This window comes from Vipera berus (assembly GCF_964194415.1).
Source record: "Vipera berus genome assembly, chromosome: 5".
Taxonomy (NCBI): domain Eukaryota; kingdom Metazoa; phylum Chordata; class Lepidosauria; order Squamata; family Viperidae; genus Vipera; species Vipera berus.
The window spans coordinates 63,123,591-63,142,602 of record NC_138207.1 but is presented as its reverse complement, the minus strand read 5'-3'; the positions used below and the strand labels follow the sequence as shown (position 1 = coordinate 63,142,602).

The 19,012-nt window shown below is 37.1% G+C and overlaps 2 protein-coding genes across 6 annotated transcripts in view; one reads left to right on the top strand and one right to left on the bottom strand.

Moving 5' to 3' along the window:
• Positions 1–3,004, bottom strand: part of ABRAXAS2 (abraxas 2, BRISC complex subunit) — a 30,375-nt gene extending 27,371 nt beyond the window's left edge. The window contains exon 1 of the mRNA XM_081328484.1: positions 2,896–3,004. Within this exon, the coding sequence (XP_081184610.1) occupies positions 2,896–2,967 (72 nt within the window). The 5' untranslated portion in view covers positions 2,968–3,004. The remainder of the gene's footprint in view (positions 1–2,895) is intronic.
• Positions 3,005–3,147: 143 nt separating this feature from the next.
• EEF1AKMT2 (EEF1A lysine methyltransferase 2) lies at positions 3,148–11,810 on the top strand. 5 transcript variants are annotated; one of them, XM_081328489.1, is made up of 7 exons: positions 3,148–3,224; positions 3,715–3,863; positions 6,008–6,073; positions 6,600–6,714; positions 8,272–8,379; positions 9,489–9,705; positions 11,556–11,810. In XM_081328489.1, exons 2-7 carry the CDS (start codon positions 3,808–3,810, stop codon positions 11,648–11,650), a joined length of 657 nt encoding a protein of 218 aa, XP_081184615.1. In that variant the 5' UTR covers positions 3,148–3,224; positions 3,715–3,807; the 3' UTR covers positions 11,651–11,810. The 5 variants fall into 5 exon arrangements, with proteins under 5 accessions (XP_081184615.1, XP_081184616.1, XP_081184612.1 ...); XM_081328490.1 differs by having other exon boundaries at positions 3,158–3,220; XM_081328486.1 differs by lacking the exon at positions 3,148–3,224 and adding an exon at positions 3,323–3,544.
• Positions 11,811–19,012: the final 7,202 nt, after the last annotated feature.

The window sequence follows — 19,012 nt, the reverse complement described above, 5'->3', positions numbered from 1 at the left end:
GATACCCCTGTCCTAGACCCAGTCTCTGCTTATTCTTCAAGCAAGAACTTTGAATCTAGAAGGAATCTCCAAATTATGACCCTGCTCTTTCTGGGGAAAGGCAGCCCCATCAAGACTCAAAATTGTTCGCTGGGCCCAAAGTAGACCCAGGCACATCTGGAGATTTTCTGCACATTGATGATACCTCAGTCTGAATTGATAGATGATGTTAAAGTTAAATAGGACTGGGAAAGAAATGAACTCTGAGGCATTGCATATCAAAAGGCCTATGAGTCTAACCCTCTCCCTACAGCGATTCCCAACAACTATCTGGAACCACCTCGTCAGTTAGGAATAGAATGATCGTAATACTGCGCCTCCAATTTCCAGTCATGATCTGGAAGGATATTGTGATTGACAGTACTGAAAGGTGCCAAGAAATCTAGGAGGCCAAAGAGGCCAAACACTGTTTCGTGGGCTTCTACCTCACGAAAGGGAATAGAGCAGTACAGATAGTCCTCAGCTTACAATTGCAATTGAGCCCAAAATTTTGGTTGCTAAGTGAGACAATCATGAAGTGAATTTTGACTATTTTACGACCTTTTCTACCATAGTTAAGTGAATCATAGCAGTCATTAAGTTAGTAACATGGTTGTTAAGTGAATCTGGCTTCCACACTGAATTTACTTAACAGAAGGTTGCAAAAAGGTGATCACAGGACATTGCAACCATCATAAATAGGAGCCAGTTGTCAAGCATCTGAATTTTGATCAGGTAACCATGGGGATGCTGTAACGATTTTAAGTGTGAAAAACTGGTCATAAGTCTTTTTTTTCAGTGCCATTGTAACTTCAAACTGTCACTAAATGAATGGTTGTAAATCGAGAACTATCTGTAGTTGACAAATTTTATTAAATCTACCTAGCTTCTTAAGTAGTGGGGGAACCGGTACCTTTTTAGACGTTTGGCACGTCCCCTTCACTTGAAAGTTACAGCTCTTATCTAACTTCTATTCTCTTCACTGGCCCCTTTATTAGCTGGGAGGGCTAATGAACAATGCTATTTGTGAACTATTTCAAATATTTAATCAGAATAGGCCTGACTACTACTTCATTTTCCTGGATTATTTTAAATTTAAATAATTATAAATGATATGTTATTGCATCCATAAAAGTGTTATATAGAGAAACAAACTGATTTTATATATATCAAAGGGAAAAATACAAACATACTTTTGGCATGGTCCTTGCTTTCCTGGCTTTCTAGAAATTGGTAAAAAGCTGCATTTGCAGAACATCTTTGTGAATTAGTTGTATTTTTGTTTTATATTTTAGTATCTATATTCCCATTGGGTTTAGGTGGAAATAAATAATATAAATGGTACATAAAAAGACTGCCTTTAGAAACAATACAAAGCTACCATAAACATTATTCTACATATTTTGATTAGTAATCTCTCAACAACAGTATTGCTGTCATCTCTTCCTTAAAAAATATTCTCAAAAAGGTTATGTGCTATTATCTTAAATATGCTGAATTAACTTAAGCCAAGACAAACACCGTAGAAACCAGGAGTTTGTAGGAACATATCCTAGCAGCCAAACATATTGATTTTTGTCTCCCCCCCACACACACGCTTTTAAATTTCCTGAAGAAGCTTCTTGGATGAGAAGTAAAACGTTTTCAAAGAGACAAAACCCAAGAAAGTCTAGTTGGCTTTTGGAAAAGACATTGAATATGTGTGAAAATATACATAATCCCGACTATCTTTCACCGGGATATTAAAAGAAATGCAATCATATCAACATAAAAATCTACTGATCTGTTTCCACGTTTCTCCAAGTTTTTTTTTCACAACCCTCACTCTAATTTTATTTATTTATTTATTTATTTGATTTATATACCGCCCTTAAAAATGAAAAGTATCAAGATATTTGGGGGGGGGGGGAAACAACCCTACAAGCATTGTCTGAAACAGTCTAGTACGGACTGAGTATGCTGACCTGGCATGCTTTGAATTCAACAGATAGTAACTATCCTGAAAATCGACCTAGCTGGACCCAACTCTAAAGAGTACACATACACCACCTGACCATAGCAGGTCCACCCTTTTAAGCTTTTAAAATGCACATCCATACCAACACACAGAGGAACATCTAATCGTACAGTCACTCAAGATGTACACCGCAAGTGTCATTCCTAAAGTTTCGACTCTCTCTGATGAACGTGGGCATTTATTTCCCTTCCCCCCCCCACAAAAAAACCCTGAAGTGATACTACAGCTGCAAGAACTACTTCCTCAATATAATTTTGCTGAGATAGCAATTCCCAGACTGCCCACAGTCTAGATCAGGGGTCTTCAAACTTGGCCCTTTTATGACTTGTGGACTTCAACTCCCAGAATTCCTCAGCCAGCATACGCTGGCTGAGGAATTCTGGGAGTTGAAGTCCACAAGTCATAAAAGGGCCAAGTTTGAAGACCCCTGGTCTAGATTTCACAAACCTGCTTATCTAGCCTGCCTCCTCCCAACTAACGGTTCCCCCCTCCCTTTCACACGACAGCTCCACAGGTGCCCCATCCCCAAGAGCGCTGGGTCTGCACTGGTGACCTCTGCTCGGCTTTTCCCGCGACCCCACCCCCCCAAATACTTGCTTCTTTTCAGACACCCCCTCCAACCACCTTCCCTTTCGACGGCCCCTACTTCCGCGGGTCCTCCCTTTTCTTCCGTCCCCCCACCCCCACCACTTCGGTTCCTCAGCGGTCGCCGTGCCTTCCTCCTCCTCCTCCTTTCGGTCCCCCTTTTTGTCACACTGATTTCCTTCTTGCCGATCGCCCCTTTCCAGAACGGGGCGGGGAATCCCTCCCTCCCCGCCTCGGGGAGGATTAAAATCACCGGTAAGGCCCAAACAACGTACGTGATCGGCGCTGCTATTGGCGCTGTAATAACAGACCGAACTGAACGTATAGCCCGAAATGGAAGCCGCCATGATGGAGCCCCACCACCTCCGACGACGACGATCCCACAAGCCACCGCACACCCGCGACCTCCCCGGCTCGCCGCGCGCCTCGATTTCCGGGCAGCGCGCGGGGCTTCCTGGGAAATGTAGTTCGCAACTGGCAAAGTCAAGTCAAGAGCCTGCCTGAAACTGGAGCACAAGAGAGCCAATAACTAAAGGAGCGTTAGTATTCCTTGCGTAGAGCACATTTGGCGATCGGCTCTTCCCCAACTGTCACAACTGGGTAGGTAATGCTTTTCTCATTCCCTGTAGGAAACTCGCCGCTTGTTTTGTTCCAAAGCCTGAAATTGGAGCACAAGAGAGCCAATAACTAATGGAGCGTTAGTATTCCTTGCGTAGAGCACATTTGGCGATCGGCTCTTCCCCAACTGTCGCAACTGGGTAGGTAGGTAAGGCTTTTCTCATTCCCTGTAGGAAACTCGCCGCTTGTTTTGTTCCAAAGCCTGAAATTGGAGCACAAGAGAGCCAATAACTAATGGAGCGTTAGTATTCCTTGCGTAGAGCACATTTGGCGATCGGCTCTTCCCCAACTGTCGCAACTGGGTAGGTAGGTAAGGCTTTTCTCATTCCCTGTAGGAAATTCGCCGCTTGTTTTGTTCCAAAGCGTTGTGGCGAACAGTTCGGAATGGCGGTAGGTGTGGAGACGTAACTCATCTTTTTTTTTTTAAATGACTGCCACTGTAACCACGAAAGCAGCCGCTGCTTTTTCTTCCTCAGCCTTCACTAACTGGTTGAAAGGAACGATAAAAGGGAGTCCTCCTGCGGCGTAAAAGAGGCTAACCTTGGACGTGCGCTGCATCTTTTCCGGCGATGAGCAGCTGCGGAGAGGAAGACTTTGAGCCTTCGGCGCTGGGGACCAGAGAACAGTGAGTACTCGAAGAGGGAGGCTCGGTTGGAAGCAACGGAAACATCTGTATTAGTCACGCCCTCACTAATCACCAAATCTAACTCTACTTCTAGGTATTGCTTTTAAGAATAGGATAGGAATAAGAATAGGAATAGAATTCTTTATTGGCCAAGTGCGATTGGACCCATAAGGAATTTGTTTCGGGTGCATAAGCTCTCGGGGTACTTGCAAGCAACAAGTGACAAAATCGTAATCATAATACAATCATTCTAAATCATGAGATACGACACTCAGTGACGAGGGTAAGATACCAAATAAAAGCAATCAAAATAAACTCACAAATGTACATAGGCAATAGCGAGCTACATATATAACTTGCTACATCTAATCACTAGCATCAAGAGTAAATCAAAAGTTCAAACAAATTGGAATTGGGAATCATACTAGAGAGACAAACATTTAGATGAATATTTATTTTTGGACAAAGAAAAAAAGCCTTACTACCGGTATATATCATTGCATTCTAAAAAGCAGTGTTTCTGCCAGGTTGTACAAAAAGGGATGAACTGATTTTAAGATGGTGCTGATTTATTTAAAACTTATTATTTTGAGAGAAATGAATTACATTTTTATTCCACCTGGAAAGATTACATATGTTAAAAATAATACTTACAAATGAGGACCATGACATGAGATATGCTGTGTTTGGATGTTACCTTCTACTCTTGTTTCTTGTGTTACAAAATGTTTTTTAAAAAAGCCTTGATAAGTTGATAGGTTTTGTAATCTAGCTATCCATATAGACCAGGGGTGTCAAACTCAATTTCATTGAGGGCCGCATCAGCATTGCGGTTGCCCTCAGGGGGCCGGGTGGGTATGGCCAGGGTGGGCATGGCCTACTGGGTAGGCGTGGCTAGAGTGCATATGGCCTACTGGGTGGGCATGGCCAGCTCTACATCGTTCGCATCAAGGGTGCCTATGGGGGCCTGGGCAGGAGTGGGACAGATCTGAGGGTCTCTGGGACAGGGCCAAGGCAGTGGGGGCCATTCCCTCACTGTTTCCAGGATGGCTTCGCGGGCCACATGAAACCACTTCGTGGGCTGCATCCGGCCCCCGGGCCTTGTGTTTGACATGTCTGATATAGACCTTCCTGTCTTGTCAAAACATAAAGTTCTTTCCATTTCCAGAGAATAGCTCTGTTTTCAGAACCACAAACTATAGAATCATTCATTGTGGTTAGTTGATTTGGTATGTTTTGTAAACCCAGGAATTTGGGTTCAACGATTAAGTCATCATATTAACATGATTAAATTAAGTATTGTAATTATATTGGATTCTTATTCCACTGTTTTAATATATAACTCAAAGCAGTAAATATATTTAATATTCCTGCCTCCTATTTTCCCCACAACAAATGTGCATTATGTGCACATAGATTCCAAGTGGGTAGTGCCTGGAGAAAAGTTGGGTGTTTTTTTCCCTGAAGTCAGAATGAAATTTCACAGATTGCTTGATTGATACCCGGTTTTGAGTTTTAGAAAATAAGCTTTTTTAAAAAAAATAACAGTACAGTTACTAAATACTATATACTGCAATTTTATTTATATTTTATTTACAGAGTCTTTCTGTGTTAAAGGTAAAGGTTCCCCCGCACATGCGTGCTAGTCGTTTCCAACTCTAGGGGCCGGTGCTCATCTCTGTTTCAAAGCCGAAGAGCCAGCGCTTGTCCGAGGACGTCTCCATGGTCATGTAGCCGGCATGACTAGTCGCCAAAGGCGCACGGAATGCTGTTACCTTCCCACCGTAGTGGTCCCTATTTTTCTACTTGCATTTTTACGTGCTTTCGAACTGCTAGGTTGGCAGAAGCTGGGACGAGTAACAGGCGCTCACTCTGTTACGCGGCACTCGGGATTCGACCCGCCAAACTGCCAACCTTCTGATCGACAAGCTCAGCATCCCAACCCACTGAGCCACCGCGTTTGATGAGGCTTATTCCCAGCTCTGTAACCTCTTCCCATTTGATCAAGACTGGTTTGGTTCTAAAAATAGAAAAGATAAATGATGAGTTTATGTTTCTTCTGGAAAGAGGGATACCTTTTCTTAAACAGATGAGGGGGAAATGTCATGCATTTACTAACATCCTTATTCTTTTTTCTTGTATAGCTGGGATGCAGCATATGAACGAGAACTACATAATTTTAAAGAAAGTGGTGATACTGGGGACATTTGGCAAGTATCTATAACCACAAAACGTGCTTCAAAACATGTTTGTAATTTATTTTCTTTTTAAAAGTGCAGCTGTTTTTCTCAGAGTACTGGTAATGTGATATTCTGGGTTTTGGTTGTGTTTTTGAATGCCAACTTTTTTCTTAGCTAAACCTGTTGCAAATTAAAATAGCTAATCATCATTGGTCTGTTTTTATGTGGGAAAAATAAATTGTGACTACAGTATGCTTGGTAAAGGTAAAGCATTCATATCCTTGATCTTTTCCAAAAACTGAATAAGAAGCACAGGCAGATACATTGAAGCTTGGAACGTACTGTATATGTATATGTAAAATTGACAATCTCTCATCTTCTGGAATGTTAATACAACAAACAGATTTATCTAAATAAACTTGTAATGTGATCTCTAGAGACTGATATCTTAATGGTGACATGATGTAGTTACATTGCATGTGAATGACAATATGTGTTTGTCTTCCTTTAGCATAGCCTAATGGAGTAATTTATCTGAACCTCTCTTTCTAATTAGGTTTGGTGAAGAAAGTATGACTCGTATAATTAGATGGCTAGAAAAACAAAAGATACCTCTGGACACTTCTGTCCTTGACATTGGAACAGGAAATGGCATTTTGCTGGTTGAATTGGTTGGTATTTCTAATATTAGTGCTTTCTGATGCAAAATGCTTACAGCAGAAATTGAGCAAATAAGAAACTTTAATGAAATGGTCAGATTAAATTAAATGTAGAATATGCTGATTATCCTGCAGTGGTCTTTCTATGTTCATGATATGATTTAAAAAAAAACACACCAACCCTTCATATTAAGCAAGGAAATTATTCAGTTTCATCAAAGTTCAGTTGTATCAGAATGCTGACTTAAATATTTAGAATTACATTTGGAAAAATCAAAATGCAATATAGATTAAGGAATTTGTGAAAATTACTGAACCAGCTGCCCCTGAATTACTAGTTGTACTCATGAAGTCCTAATATTGTTTCATTTCTTGACCTACATTACCCACTGCATGGCAACTGGTTTTATTTTCTTAACTTAATAGTTATAGAATTTGCAGTGCATTGTTGTTGCTAAGATGTGTTTATACTGGAGACAAACATTCCTATGTTAAGTTTTAAAAGGATGAATAAATATTCTGCCTTTGCCAAAGAATCCAATGCCCTTTAATCATAGAGTAACCATAAATGAGTTCATGTGTAAATTACATGAATAAATAGCAGGAAACAAGAACCTTTATATATCTCTTAAAATCTGATGTGTAATTTATTTTTATATTTAGTATCCAAGTACTTATTTGTTAGGCTGATGCAAAAAAAGAAAAGTATCAGAAATATGAAAATTTGATTCATTCATACTACTTTTACTGTATTAGTGTAGCTTCTGCATGACATTAACATTTGTGTTTAGTGCAATGTAGTGCTTTTTTGGTAAGAAGGTGCCGGAACATCTTGTTAATCTTTTATTAAATATATATATGTATTCAGTTCTTAACATAAATTTAATTTATTGTATTTAAGGCAAATGTTCATAGTAAATTTTACACTAAAAATTTAAAGATTTAAAATTCAATGATTTTTTAAAATAAATTATTTACCTTTCGCACATAGTCAATCACTGTACACACACCCATACATTAGTTGTGTAATGAAAGATAACGGTTGCCGCCCGCAGTAAGCACTCAGCGTGCAACATGACCTATCACAAGCCGAGACATTACAACCAGCGCAGATGAAGTATGCATGCATTGAACTTGACATGCAAGCAGCCCGCATGCACCGTTTTCTTGATTTTGCTACTGTTCTGCTACACTCGACAGGGCAATTCAAGTCCACGTGGACCAAACATAAAATTTTCAAAAGTTACTTGTAAAACTTGGAAAATCTGTCGAAAAAAGGTGCCAGAACTCCATTCCGGTGTGTTCTATGACAAAAAAAAGCACTGGTGCAATGTACTGTAGCCAATGGAATCTTTCTGTTGATTACTAGGAACTGAAATTAGAAAAGTAATTAAACCCTTCCAGTTTTTCTTGTAAAATAAGTTCTGTAATTTTTTTTCCTATCGGTTGATGTAGCTTGCATATGTATTTTAGTTCTCCATAGGTTAACTGTGATGAATACACCATGAAAGCCAACTAGGAAACAAACTAAACATGTTTAGTGCTTAGTGAATTTTTTCTTCTCTTTAGAGTAAATGTGGTTACACCAATCTTACAGGAGTCGACTACTCTCCTTCTGCAGTGCAACTTTCAAAAAATATAATGGAAAAAGAAGGGCTATCTTATATTAAACTGCTGGTAAGTTTTTGTGAAAACTTAAGAAGAGGATACTTAAAATGATCAGGAAGAGGTGGGATTTTGGGAAATGTAATGTAAATGTAAAAAACAAATGATAGGACTGGCCTGATTGAACTTTATTTAAAATTCTCTTGATATTCATAGATTTCATTTATTGAACTCCAATGCAAACATTTAAATCAATATTAACCAAGTTAAAATGACTTCCTTCCTACTAACTATATGGAGCTCCTCAGTCATATTCATCAAGGGGTTAATTACAGATCATTGGAACAAGAAACCTTACTGTACAAGCAAAATGCAACTATGAATGTGATCAAGAGCAAGAAAATTTTTCATGTATCCAGATAGGGGTGCTGTTACCAATTCATACAGGGTTGACAGTTGTTTAAAGAGATGTGAGTTCTTGAAGAAAATTTTATTAAGGCTGCAGTCCCAGATGACACCAAGCATTAAGTCCTACTACATTCAATAGGGTTTACTTCTGTTTAAATGCACGTGGCTTTTGGAACTCCTACCTCATTACCAGAAATAGATGTTTGTGTACCCAGGGAAGCCCAGGATGGGCTGCATGTGATTCTGAAACATGCATGAGGAGAGTTATGTAACTTTTCCTTCCCTGTCCTTGGCATTATTTCTATCATTTTCAAACTCTTTTGCTAGCTTCCCTCCTCATGGTCCCATTCTGTTCAGTTTTCAAAGGGCTGATAAGGCGATTCTCTGTGCTAATGCACAAATAGTCGAGACCAGTTTATATTAGGTTGAGAGGAGTAAAAATCATAAAACATACAAAAATAGATGATTGATGTACAGTTTAACTATTATTCTGGGCCCGGAGGCAATGCAGTTCTGTTTTTAAGAAGAGACTGGACAGCCATTTGTCTGAAATGGTATAGGGTTTCCTGCCTTAGCAGGGGGTTGGACTAGATGACCTCCAAGGTCCCTTCCAACTACTTCTACTTCTTCTTCTTCTTCTTCTTCTTCTTCTTCTTATTATTATTATTATTATTATTATTATTATTATTATTATTATTATTATTATTATTTATAAAAAGTAACAATTGCATTAACATGTTCTTACATTTAACAGTTATATCTACCTTCTACAGATTGAAGACATTTTAAATCCCTCAAATGAATTGTCAAGTTTTCATATATGCATTGATAAAGGGACTTTTGATGCTATTAGTTTGAGCCCAGATGGTGCAGCAGAGAAAAGGAAACAGTATATTAAATCCCTCCAGAGGCTGTTGAGATCAAATGGCTTTTTCCTTATCACATCTTGTAACTGGACTAAAGAAGAACTGTGCAAACAATTTGAAGAAGGTGCATGCTAAGTTTCAAACTGTATATACCTAACTTAAAATGTGACTTTGCTTTTTATGTCTTTCAAGGAAAATACTGTAACTCCTATTTAAGCAATACATTAGTTGAGTTTTGGACTGATTGATTGATTAAAATTTTATGCTGTCCATCTTGCTGAGGCAACTCTAGTTGGCTTACGTTCATATAAAGAAAATGATATAAAACTTAAAACAATAAAAATTATACATTTAAAATTCAGTTAACATTAATTTAACCAAGATGAGAGGAAGGGAGCAAAGGGTGCATTGAGGAAGAGGTAGGGTCTGTCTAACTTATTAAAGACCTCCAAGATGCGACTGTCCCATTGGGGCCCCTGACCAGCCAGCAGAGCCAGGTCTTCAAGCCCTTTCGAAAGGCCAGAAGGGTGACTGCAGATCTCAATGGGGGGGGGGGGAGGGAATCACAGCAGAAAAGGTTATTCTCCTGTACCCCATTAGGTGAAATTCGTTGACTAATGAGATTTGCAGCATGCCTCTTCTGCCAGCGTGGGTGGATTGGGTTCATCTCATCAGGATGAGCTGGTTCCTCAAATACTATCATTGGATCCAATCTATATTAAAGCAGTAGTAAGCATTCTGCTCATCTTCATTTGAATGTGTATGATTAAGGCCTGTTAAACCCTTATTTTAAAAGGTCGATGATTTGAAGTTCAGTGTAAACTATAAATGGCTTAAATAATTTCCAAGTTCCATAATTTCAATTGAAATATGTTGCAACATACTGAAAAATGAAGGATGGCAGTGCAGTGGTCTAGATGTGAAAATGCTTGCCTCCCACTTGAAAAGTTCAGAGTTCAGTCCTAGGCAGCAACAGGGCCCAAAGAGAAAATATCTGCTGTGAACACCACGTAGGCATCAGGAAGGGCATCCAGCCAGTAAATGCTCAGCTCCATTCAGTTGCCCTGACTCCACCCCAATAAAAAGGGATTACAGTGCCGTAAAAAGAAAAAAAATTGTGAAGATGAAGGATGTATATTTGCCTTTTTGAACTCATTGGTTGCCTCGGTGTTACATTTTTTAATTATACAGTGCAGAAATACTACAGTAATGTATCAAAGAAAGGATGTTAGCAATCTTTCCTTTCTCCTTTAGTTGTTTTCATAATACCCAAAATAAGCTGCTTTTTAACTGAACAGCAGCTTGGCTCTGGCAATGAAAACATCTATGATTTGCAGTAGTGTATAAAGTATGTGCAGTTCTGTGTTAAATCAAAAATCTTGAAGCCTTAGTCATTAACCTTTCATATGTGAGACAGAATGAGGCTAGTTGGAAGACTTACTAACAAAAACATTTAAGTTTTTTTAACATATCCAATTGCTAGTTTCATAATAATCCATCTTACACATTCCTATTTGAACACTTGAAAATAAGATGCTATGCATATTCCTATTAAAAATATGGCACTACCCTATGTTCTCTATGGCCCCTTATTACTTAATTTTCTTGCTACATCATATTTCTATCACTTGATAAAGACAGAAACGGCATGCAAAAAGATTACTACTGGTATAAAATTCAAACAGTTAAAACCAAGACTAAGCTTTTAGGTGTGGGAAATACTTTGGGTTTCTAATAATTGGTTACTGATGCCAAGAAAAATAATTTCATATATATACTACTTCCTGAAACTGCACTTATTGTTATTCATAATCTTTTATTTATGTGCAGTTTATGTTGGTCAACACTATAAAATTACCACTCTTAATTTTGCAGAATTTGCTGTATTGTATGCATATTGTTTGAATTAATATCAGAATTTAAAGGGCTATCAAGGCTTCTTTTTAATAGAAATATTTTCCTTATATTTAATAGGGTTTCTGCTTTTGGAGGAACTGCCATGCCCAACCTTCTGTTTTGGAGGAAGAACTGGAAATAGTGTAACTGCCTTGGTTTTACAAAAAACATAACAAAGTTTTGAATAAATTTTGGGATAAAGATCTCCTTTTGTGAATTTTGGATTTTACCATAGAACTGGATTCAAAAGTAAAATACAAGTTTTAGAAATTTGATAGATGTCTATATGTTTGATTTTTTTTTGAGGTAAATAAAATATTTATATAAAATGAATTTATATAAATCCTGTGAAGAAATTCATTTATCATTGTAGCTGATGATGCAATTCCTTAAGACTGTTTATTTAGAAATGTGATAAGATTGATATAATTGATTTGATATTTTTTGAAAAAATGAATTGAACCTGTGGGTGTATCTTGTTACCTAAAGAATGCAAAAATGGTTCTATTCCCTGAGGGGTAAAAATAAGTGTCTACAAAACATTATTAAAATATTCCTACTATAGTAACATATAAGAAATAAGAATAAGAAGGCCAAATTTAGAGAAAGTCTATACAAATGATTGTATATTAAGCATATCTAAATACCATTTCTGCATCGGAGTGTACAATCACACTTGACCAAATAAAGCAGGCATGTCAAACTCGCAACATCATGTGACATCGCATGACGTATTGCGACTTTTTCCCCATTGCTGGCAATGGGGTGGGCGCGGTTTTGGTGTGACACATCCGGCCCACAGGCCGACAGTTTGACATGCCTGAAATAAAGTATTCAATTCAATATTCTAAAGGACAAAGAAACCAAACATTAATTGATCCTAGTTAGGCAAACATTGGTCTTTGTTTCTGTGGCAGTCAGCTGGAAGGGTTGCACGACACAGGTCGCTAAGTGATTCACAGTTTCACTGGATAGATGACTGATTATCACCACATATAGCATTAATTGTAGTTTTCAATTCAGAGAAATCAGAAACTGAAGTCTTAAACATGATTGTGCCATATCTGTAAATTAAAATGTATGAACATTTTCTACAGTACATACTTTTAACTACCGTACTTTCTTTTCAACACTTTGTGTCTTCATTGCTTTGCAAGGCTTTTAGCATTAAAAAATATTCAGAATGAATAAGTGATGCTTTACGGCAGTATCTCTAGCAGCATTTGGATTGTTTCATATCTGTCAGCAAGGACATATAATTGTGGAATGAAGGACCAGTACTGAAAAAAAATGCTTCTTTGGAAATTTATGAGATACCAATTTTAATTTTAGGAAAAACAACAAAGAATATATCTATCCAGGTCTGATATCCCTGGGACTATTTTATTAATTTCTCACAAGATTTTTATGTTTTATAGTAGGGAATGAACCCTTTTTTCCCTCCCCCTGGCCTAAGCAAACATTGTAGACAGTACGGGAAATGACCTTGACAGATATACTGTATGTAGGTGCTGTTGCCTAAGCAAGAGGCTGAAGCATTTTTAAGTGCAGAACCTCCAGATAACATCTGAAGGCAGTTCAACAAGACATTTCCCTAAACCACGGGTCGGCAACCTGCGGCTCCCAGTCGCCCAGTGCGCGTGCACCTCTTTGAACGGGCAGTGGTGCGTGCGCACCTCTCCCAAGCCGCCGCCGTCCCGTTTGCACAGCTGCCGTGTTCGTCCATGTTTGACGAACGCGGCAGGTCTCCGAAAGGGACGGCGCGCACCTTTCCAAAGGGGAGACCCGTCACTGTGCAGGTGCCTCCCATTTTGCGCATGCGCAAAATGTTTTTGCGCATGCGCGTGAGTGGACGCACGCGCGCGCACTTTTTGCGGCTCCCACTTTTTTGTTTGTGTGATGGAACCGGTTCTGAGTGGCTCTTTTCCTTTTTCCGGTTGCCGACCCCTGCCCTAAACTAAACCATAAAAAGGAGAAGCAGTTACAGCACATTTGGCCTTGCATGAATCTAGTATAGCCAATCTCAGCAAAAGTTTTAGCCATTCTCTAGAACTGATTTCATGTCAGTGAGGCTGACAATCACACATATTTTTGAACTGTTTTCAATGGTACATTAGTTATGTAAGACATTCTATCATATTAGAACAGAATGCAAGTGTACTTTACTCAATTTTATGGTTCAGTTGCTAAGTCATGTCCGACTCTACGACTCCACGGACCATAGCACACCATTTCTCCACTCTCCTCCATTGTCTGAGTTTGCCCAAATTCATGTTCACTGCATTGATGACACTACCTAACCCATCTCATCCTCTGCTGTCCCCTTCTTTTGCCTCCAGTCTTTCCCAATATCAGTGTCTTTTCCAATGACTCCTCTCTTGTCACTTGGTGGCCAAAGTATCTGAGCTTCAGCTTCAGCATCTGTCCTTCCAAAGAACAGTCAGGACTGACTGTTTCGAATTCCTTGCAGTCCAAGGAACTCTCAAGAATCTTCTCCAACACCACAATTCAAAAGTATCAATTCTTCAGCGCTCAGCCTTCCTTATGGCACAACTCTCATGGTCATAGGCATAGCACTGGAGTAGTATTTTAATTTCATCTGAAGTATGAGAAATGTAGGAATTTCCTCTGCTAACTTATTCTATAATTCCCCTGTGGAACTGTTATCCCAGTTTGTTTGAACAACCTACCCTATATTAGGAATGGGTTGCAAGCCAGAGTTTGCTCTCAAATAAGTTCTTTGGTTTTGCTTAATATAAAATATTTACTGCACTACTGTAAGGAGAATAATTGATGACTTTCACATTGTACATATGAATTATTTCTTAGAAAATGCTCAGATAACTTCCAATTTTTTATTTAAAAGATTTGTATGGCAGCTTATTTTAAAACATAACTCTAGGTGGCTCACAGCAGTTTGTATTTCGAGGGGTTTTTCCAAGAAATATAGTTGCTCCTTGGATAGTGTCTACCTTCTGTAACTACTGGATAAGTATCACCTGCTCCATAAATGCCCCATTACTTTGAAAGTCAGCTGTATAGAACGGCATCATGCTATTATTCTCTAGAGAAAATACTGAGGATAACATGGCAGTTCTGTAGGAATGATTTGTACATGAATATTTTGCATTTAGAACTTGGATTTTTGTTCTTGAATATTTTTGTAAACAACACTTGGCTACGATTGTTTTGATCTATATTTTAGCTCCTGTCCTTATCCCTCCTATTCTTCAACGATAAAAAATATATACAGTGCCTGGCTTGAAAAAAAAACTTTAACTTGTTTTACCTTTTACCACTCAGAGTCCCCCTGTAACATAGATGGGCAATTTTAAAAAAATTGATAAAATAACTTTTTTTTCATAAAAAGCATCCTTTTCATTTACAAATTGTTTAATTTTGGCCAATGTTTCAGGGTACTTATTACTATTGTACAAAATTGTTGCATGCATACAATCTAGACACATTTTAAATGAAAGGTTTGGCAGGAAGATCTATAATTTGGTTTTTCCTTTTTATTTTCTGGATTATGAGACGGCTTTTCTTACATTAGCATTATGGAAATCAATAGGCTTGCTGTGTTAAATGTCACAAGTTGGCACTTGTGCACTGAGGACATTCTCAATATTTTTTCATACAGAGTTATGAATACAAATGTCCCAACTGCAGAAATTCCTGTTATGATTGGTACTAAACAATGAGTTACCAGTTCCAATTTAAGATAAGTAAATTTCTTTAACTGCAGTCTTAACTACATTGAGATTGATAAATAACACAGATAAATTTGACATATAAAATTCTTTCCAAAACCTGTAAAATATCTTTAACCCTGATTCCTAATATTTCTGGTATTTTGGATCTGTATTATTGACAAACCATTAACATTGGAATTAATTTGATCATTCATTTAACAATTTAACTGATTTATTTCTTAAACCAGAATTGGCCGAATTCATACAATGCGAAGCCAAAACTACACTGTGACTTATATGTGTGATTCTAATTGTAAACAAGCAATGATTCGTGCTATGTTGCCTTTAACTGCAGATTGTTGTGAATATAATATATATGAACATACTTGCTTTAGGCACAGACTATATATACCAGATTTTTAACTGATTTTTAGACAATCCTATAGACCATTATATGTATTTTGAGTTGTGTCAGTGAAGCTGTCAGAGAAAGAACTAGAATCATTAGATACAGGAATGCATGTTCTACAAAAAAGGGTGAAGACATACCTATATAGAAATCTAAATGGAAGCATTTGAAAAAACAAAGGAAATTGGAATATATACCTGTTTTCAGTTGATTTATAAAGCACTATTCAAAAATATTTATCATTCCTAGTTTAGTCATAGTCATAGAGGGCCTTGCATTATTGAAACGCAAGTGGATAAAGTCAACAGATAACAGTTGACCAATTCCTTCAGGTTTATCAGGGAAATGATAAATGCCTCCTAAGAGAAGGGTATTTTAGCTGTAAGGAGGAATTACGACAGGTCTTTAAAAGTTAACCTTGCCTTAGGAAAGAAAGCTAGAATTAAATTGAAAATGTTACAAGAAGCTAAGGGAAACAGAGGTTTTGGTTTGCCAGAGTGGGTTTTATATTATCCAACATCAGTGCTAACATGGATAAAAGAATGGATAACCCTCAGAAATGAAAGATTGTTATATTTGAAGGGACGTGACTTACAACTCGGTTGGTATGCTTTTTTATGGTATGTGAAAAATAAAATTCATCAATATTTTCAAAACCACTATATTAGAAATGCAGTGTTATTAACATGGGGAAAAATAAAATGTAAAATATATTTGAAAATTCCAGGATGGCTTTCAACAATGGAAGCATTCACACATCCAAATTTAGTCAGTCTTGAGAAAATATGGACAAATATATTCTGAATTCTAAAGGGAACTTAAAATCTAGACAAGAGATGGAAAATCAGGGTATTGATCTATCATGGTGGTCACATTTACAAATGCAAGTGAGATATGATAAAGATGTTAAAGTGTATGGATTTTATAAAAAGCAGATTTTGTTTGATCAGATATTACTAACCTCTGATGAAAAACAAATTAAGAAAACGTATAACTTTCCATTAAATTTGAAAATGGAAGACAAAAGAAACAATGATACATGGGCAAAGAACTTTGGATACTATAGAAATTTAGAGAAATGGCAAAGCCTGTGGGAAAGAAATTATTAAATTGACAATATCAACCTCTTATAAAGCAAATCTATACAAAATGTTTTATAGATGGCAGTTGCCATCAGCAAGATTAGCAAAAATGTTTAAAAATATGTCAGATAAATGTTGGAAATGTAATCATAAACCAGGTACTTATTATCATGTGTGGTGGACATGCGTTAAAGCAAAGGGATATTGAACAAAAATACATACTTGGCTAGAAAAGATGCTGGGGAAACATAGTTTAAACCTGAACTTTTTTTATTAGGTGTAATGCCAGAAAAGCTTGATAAACAAAGGGCGTATTTGATTTGGCATGTGACAACAGTGGCAAGAATTATTTTTGCACAATATTGGAAAAATGAAGAAATACCACCAGAGGTAGAAATAATTTAAAAAATACTAGACTGTGCGGAAATGGACAGACTTACTTTGAGGTTGAAAGAAAAAAGAAGAAACAGAATATTTTCAAATTTGGGACTTATTTTATCAATGTTTGGAGAAACGAACTAGGGATTAGGAATTTAATTTGTATTACTGAATGATAAACTCAGACAACATGTTTGTTGAATAAGCACTGTTGAATTGTATTAAAAATTCAATAAAAACTTATATAAAAAAGTTAATTTTGCCTTGACATGGATAATTGTACTAGCTGTGAGCTTACAGGAAATACTCTTTTCCTGGGCAAGGTGCTTTGCCAGATATAGCTGCAAATAAAATTCAGTCGTTCCAGAGAATCAGTTTCAAGCCTTCTATTGATTTAGCATGAATTATGGCCATTGTCATAATCACCAATGCCGGAGGATGGATTTGAGGAGAATCATGTTAGCTATTGAATGTTCTAAATCTATGCAGCTTGGCCCGCATCATCTGGAATGCAATATACTACAGAAAAGCAAAGAATGATAATTACTGTGCTCTGCAGAGCTATCTGTGAGTGACAATATATGTGGCCTTCATGTCAGACTGGCTATCAGCTGAGATTAATTCACAAGAGGCCACATTTTTTGGACAGATTGCCTAGTTCTAATTATCCATCTTGTAATCTCTAGGCTACAGCTGGAACATTTTATACATGGAGTTATCTGTTAAGAAATAGCCATTTGAAATATAGATGTTGAACTGCTGTGACTAACATGCTGGGAGACCACTTCTTGCCAGTGTTTAAGATTAAACAATTGAAATGGCTTCCAGTCAATTTCTTACTTATAATTCAACATACTGGTGCTTCTTTTCAAAGTTGTCTGCAATTTAGAATAGTTGACGGATCATCTGTAGCCCTATTTGCAGAGATATATATTTACTTTTCTATACATTAAGACTGTATTTATATTCCTGTCATCCAAGATAAAGGAGATAAGTCTCAATAGTGACATTCTGAGTAGAGAATGCTATTCCTAGACAACATAATCAAGTCCTATTTTATCAGATGAAAATAATTCCAATTTTCCAGATCTTTTGATAATTTCTGCCTCTGAAATTGGTTTTGTGCTTTTTTCACTTCTATTTTTGTTTAAGATGTAGTTTCAATATGGTGACTGTTTTGTGTTTACGGTTAGGTTTTATTTTAATATATGCTTGTCAAGAAGGCAAAGATTCTTTGAAGACTGGTATACATAATAAATAAATGAATGTCATTCTCTTGTTGTGAAAAGCTGGCTTTTTGGAGTTATCCGGGATATCTTAAATAAATCCTTTAAAATATAGCTTGACAAAGGCAACTATGCAATGCACCAAAATTAGAGTTTATTATCCTGTGATGCTCTGCACTTCAAAACATGGATTATTAAAAATGCTAATTATACATGTCGCCTTCATTGCTTTAAATCTGGAATGTAAGAACTATTTTTACAACCATTAAAGGTATGTATGTGTCCTCTCTCTGGCATAAATCTTGTTTTCTTATAAAATGGATCACAAGATAAAAAAACAAGGATTCTTTTTCTTTTTGTTCCAATCTCTTTTACTTGGACTCTTCTGAATTTTTTACATATTAAAAATATTTTTAAATGGTGATACCATTACAGACTGCTAGATAAAACCAAACGGATTAACAGATTAAGTATATTTGAAATTTGTAAAGGAGTTTCAGCTTTCAGTTACCAATAGAGCTCTTATATCTTAGGTTAACTTTAACTAAGGAGCAATTGTTTTAGCAACCGTTAAAAGTGTATAAAAAAACTTCAGGCAAACCAAGCTTTGAATTTCCTCCAAATCAATAACCCTGTGGATTATATTTCTCAGACTATTCAATCTGGAAAACAAATTGAGGTATACTTTATGTGCAGGGACTCCAAAGCTATAATTTCAAGTGCTTTAAACACTGAAATCACTACAGCT